At 41.2% G+C, this 2,230-nt stretch overlaps 1 protein-coding gene across 1 annotated transcript; it reads right to left on the reverse strand.

The window, feature by feature from the left end:
* Window positions 1-337: 337 nt before the first annotated feature.
* LOC131685568 (fatty acid hydroxylase domain-containing protein 2-like) lies at window positions 338-1,576 on the reverse strand. Its single transcript, XM_058969388.1, has 3 exons — window positions 1,474-1,576; window positions 771-1,401; window positions 338-709 (listed from the first exon to the last, which is right to left on the reverse strand). Exons 1-3 carry the CDS (start codon window positions 1,550-1,552, stop codon window positions 568-570), a joined length of 852 nt encoding a protein of 283 aa, XP_058825371.1. The 5' UTR covers window positions 1,553-1,576; the 3' UTR covers window positions 338-567.
* Between the last annotated feature and the right edge of the window lie 654 nt (window positions 1,577-2,230).

The raw sequence follows: 2,230 nt of genomic DNA on the forward strand, positions 1-2,230 counted from the left end.
AGTCTCAAGCGGTGTAAAACTAATAATAGTCACGAGAATATCATTATTTATGTTAATCCTCGGGTTAGTTGATGGAAATTAAGTCGGTGCTTGGTTGTAAAAACACTCCTCGTGGGGAATTGGTAATTACCTGGTTGAGAAGTAAAAATCTTAATCTAAAATGACTTTCAACGCAAATACAGTGTTCTGATTCCATGCAATACGAGAAAAACGGTAAAAGTGATGTTAAAAATCATGAACAATACACAAAAATCTTGGTTAGTAGTGAATTGTTTATTCATTATTATAGCATGTCAAACAAAGATATGTTTTTAACCTTTTTCTAACATAGGTCAATTATACTTTTCAATCGAAATTGATTAAATCTGTTCGTATCGATAAGCGAACAAGCATTCAATAATTGGTCTAGAATGGTATGTTCCAAAAACAGACTGCCGTTACTGTCATTCAATCATCATTCATACACAACAGATGGCGCTGCATGCACGAAAAGATTTAGACAGTTCTCGGACGCTTGCAGCGCTACTCTTCTGACTGCATTTAGAACGATGTCTTCGAGATCCCATTTCACTTGTCCGGAACAAGCTCTCTCGCAGATTGAGTCGTCCAAAGGAACCTATGGCGCAGGTGCTGTTTACTCTTCCGGAACTGCTTATCGGTGCCGTGCAGCAGATCGAGGTAGCCAAACGTTCCAAAACATTCCGTGAATCTGCAAAAAATATTCCACAGACAAACTTTAGCGTTCATTCGATACCATTTCGCACACTTACTTAGCATGATGATAGTCATGATACTCCGGACTCGGAAAGAATGGCAAATGATATCCGCAGTGATCTCGTATTGTGTTAATAATGAGCAGGGTGAACCACAACGTAGCCGTCGCCAGATGACTCTTCATCAGATGAATGCCGATGATCGGTGGAAGCATATTACTGATGACATGCTCAACCGGGTGACAGTACATAGCTGTCCATGCGAACGGAGATGTCCACTCGTGGTGCTTTTTGTGGACGTATCGATACAATGGTCGTAGGTGCAGGAAACGATGCACGTAGTAGAATCCAATCTCGGCGAAGAACAAACAAACACATAAATCACGAAGCACTTCGAAGGCAGTTGGCAAAACTCGAACGTTCGGTAGATTCGTTCTGCCGGCCGAATGAAATCCAATGTAGGTAAGCGGAATTCCAACCATCGTCTGGTTGAACAGGATCGTCTTCGCAACCCTTAGCAGACCGTCCCATTCCAGTGGTTCATTCGTCCCAGGTTGTGTTTTGTATTTGCGCAGCCAACGAGGACCGTTGAAAACATCCATTAGCACAAACAAACCGCCAAACACCCAGAAGAAACCATTCACCCAGGTTGTTAGAGCCCATACATAGAGGAATTCAGGATCATCGCCTACGGGTAACCGTCAATAGCCTTGAACTTTGAAACAACGAATGTTTTGCGTTTCTTTTTTCACAAACTCACCAATCGTGTCCAGCAAATTATTCCAACTATTTTGTAGGAATGTCACGGATCCATTGGTCGGATCTTCCACTAACTCCATGGCGATAGTCTCGTATAGAGTAATGTTATGAGCCAAGGCATACAGGAAACTAACGAAGTTTTTCGTTTTCCATATTTGGAAGGGGACCGTGATGCAACCAAATAGATAAACTTTGGCGCGATCCAAATCGACGGGCGGAGCAGATAAGATTAGATATCGGAGGCACATTTCTATTAGAAAGTTTATGCAACCCCACTAAACCCCTGAACGGGAAACAACGGGGAATTCGTCGATTTACGATTGTTACGCGTTCTGTGCTTTTTGGAAAATGCTTATTCATGCTTTGGGTAAACTGTCGATGTTCGGTGATGTTGAAATTTTTTATGGTGATTTCCGGAGAATGACAAAATTGTCTATGAAAATTGTGGTATGTGATATAATTTACCCCTCACATCATTATTCTAATGAAACATTCTTGTAAATAATTTTGCTACTTTTTAAATTATCTGGATAAATCTGGATACATTCTCTGAAATCTTCAGACAAAAATAAATGAAAGCCGCTTAAAGACCTGGACGAATCCAGATAAATCTGGAAGGTTGGCATCCCTTATTCCGGCTCCATAGTAACAAAACTGATTCTAATTAGAATCGGTTGTGTCACTGGAACCGGAATACTAACTAGAACCAACCAGAATTCCGGGTCAATTTCCGGTTGGACGAACTGGTTTAGGATGGC

Source organism: Topomyia yanbarensis, chromosome 1, assembly GCF_030247195.1.
Source record: "Topomyia yanbarensis strain Yona2022 chromosome 1, ASM3024719v1, whole genome shotgun sequence".
Classification (NCBI taxonomy): Eukaryota; Metazoa; Arthropoda; class Insecta; order Diptera; family Culicidae; genus Topomyia; species Topomyia yanbarensis.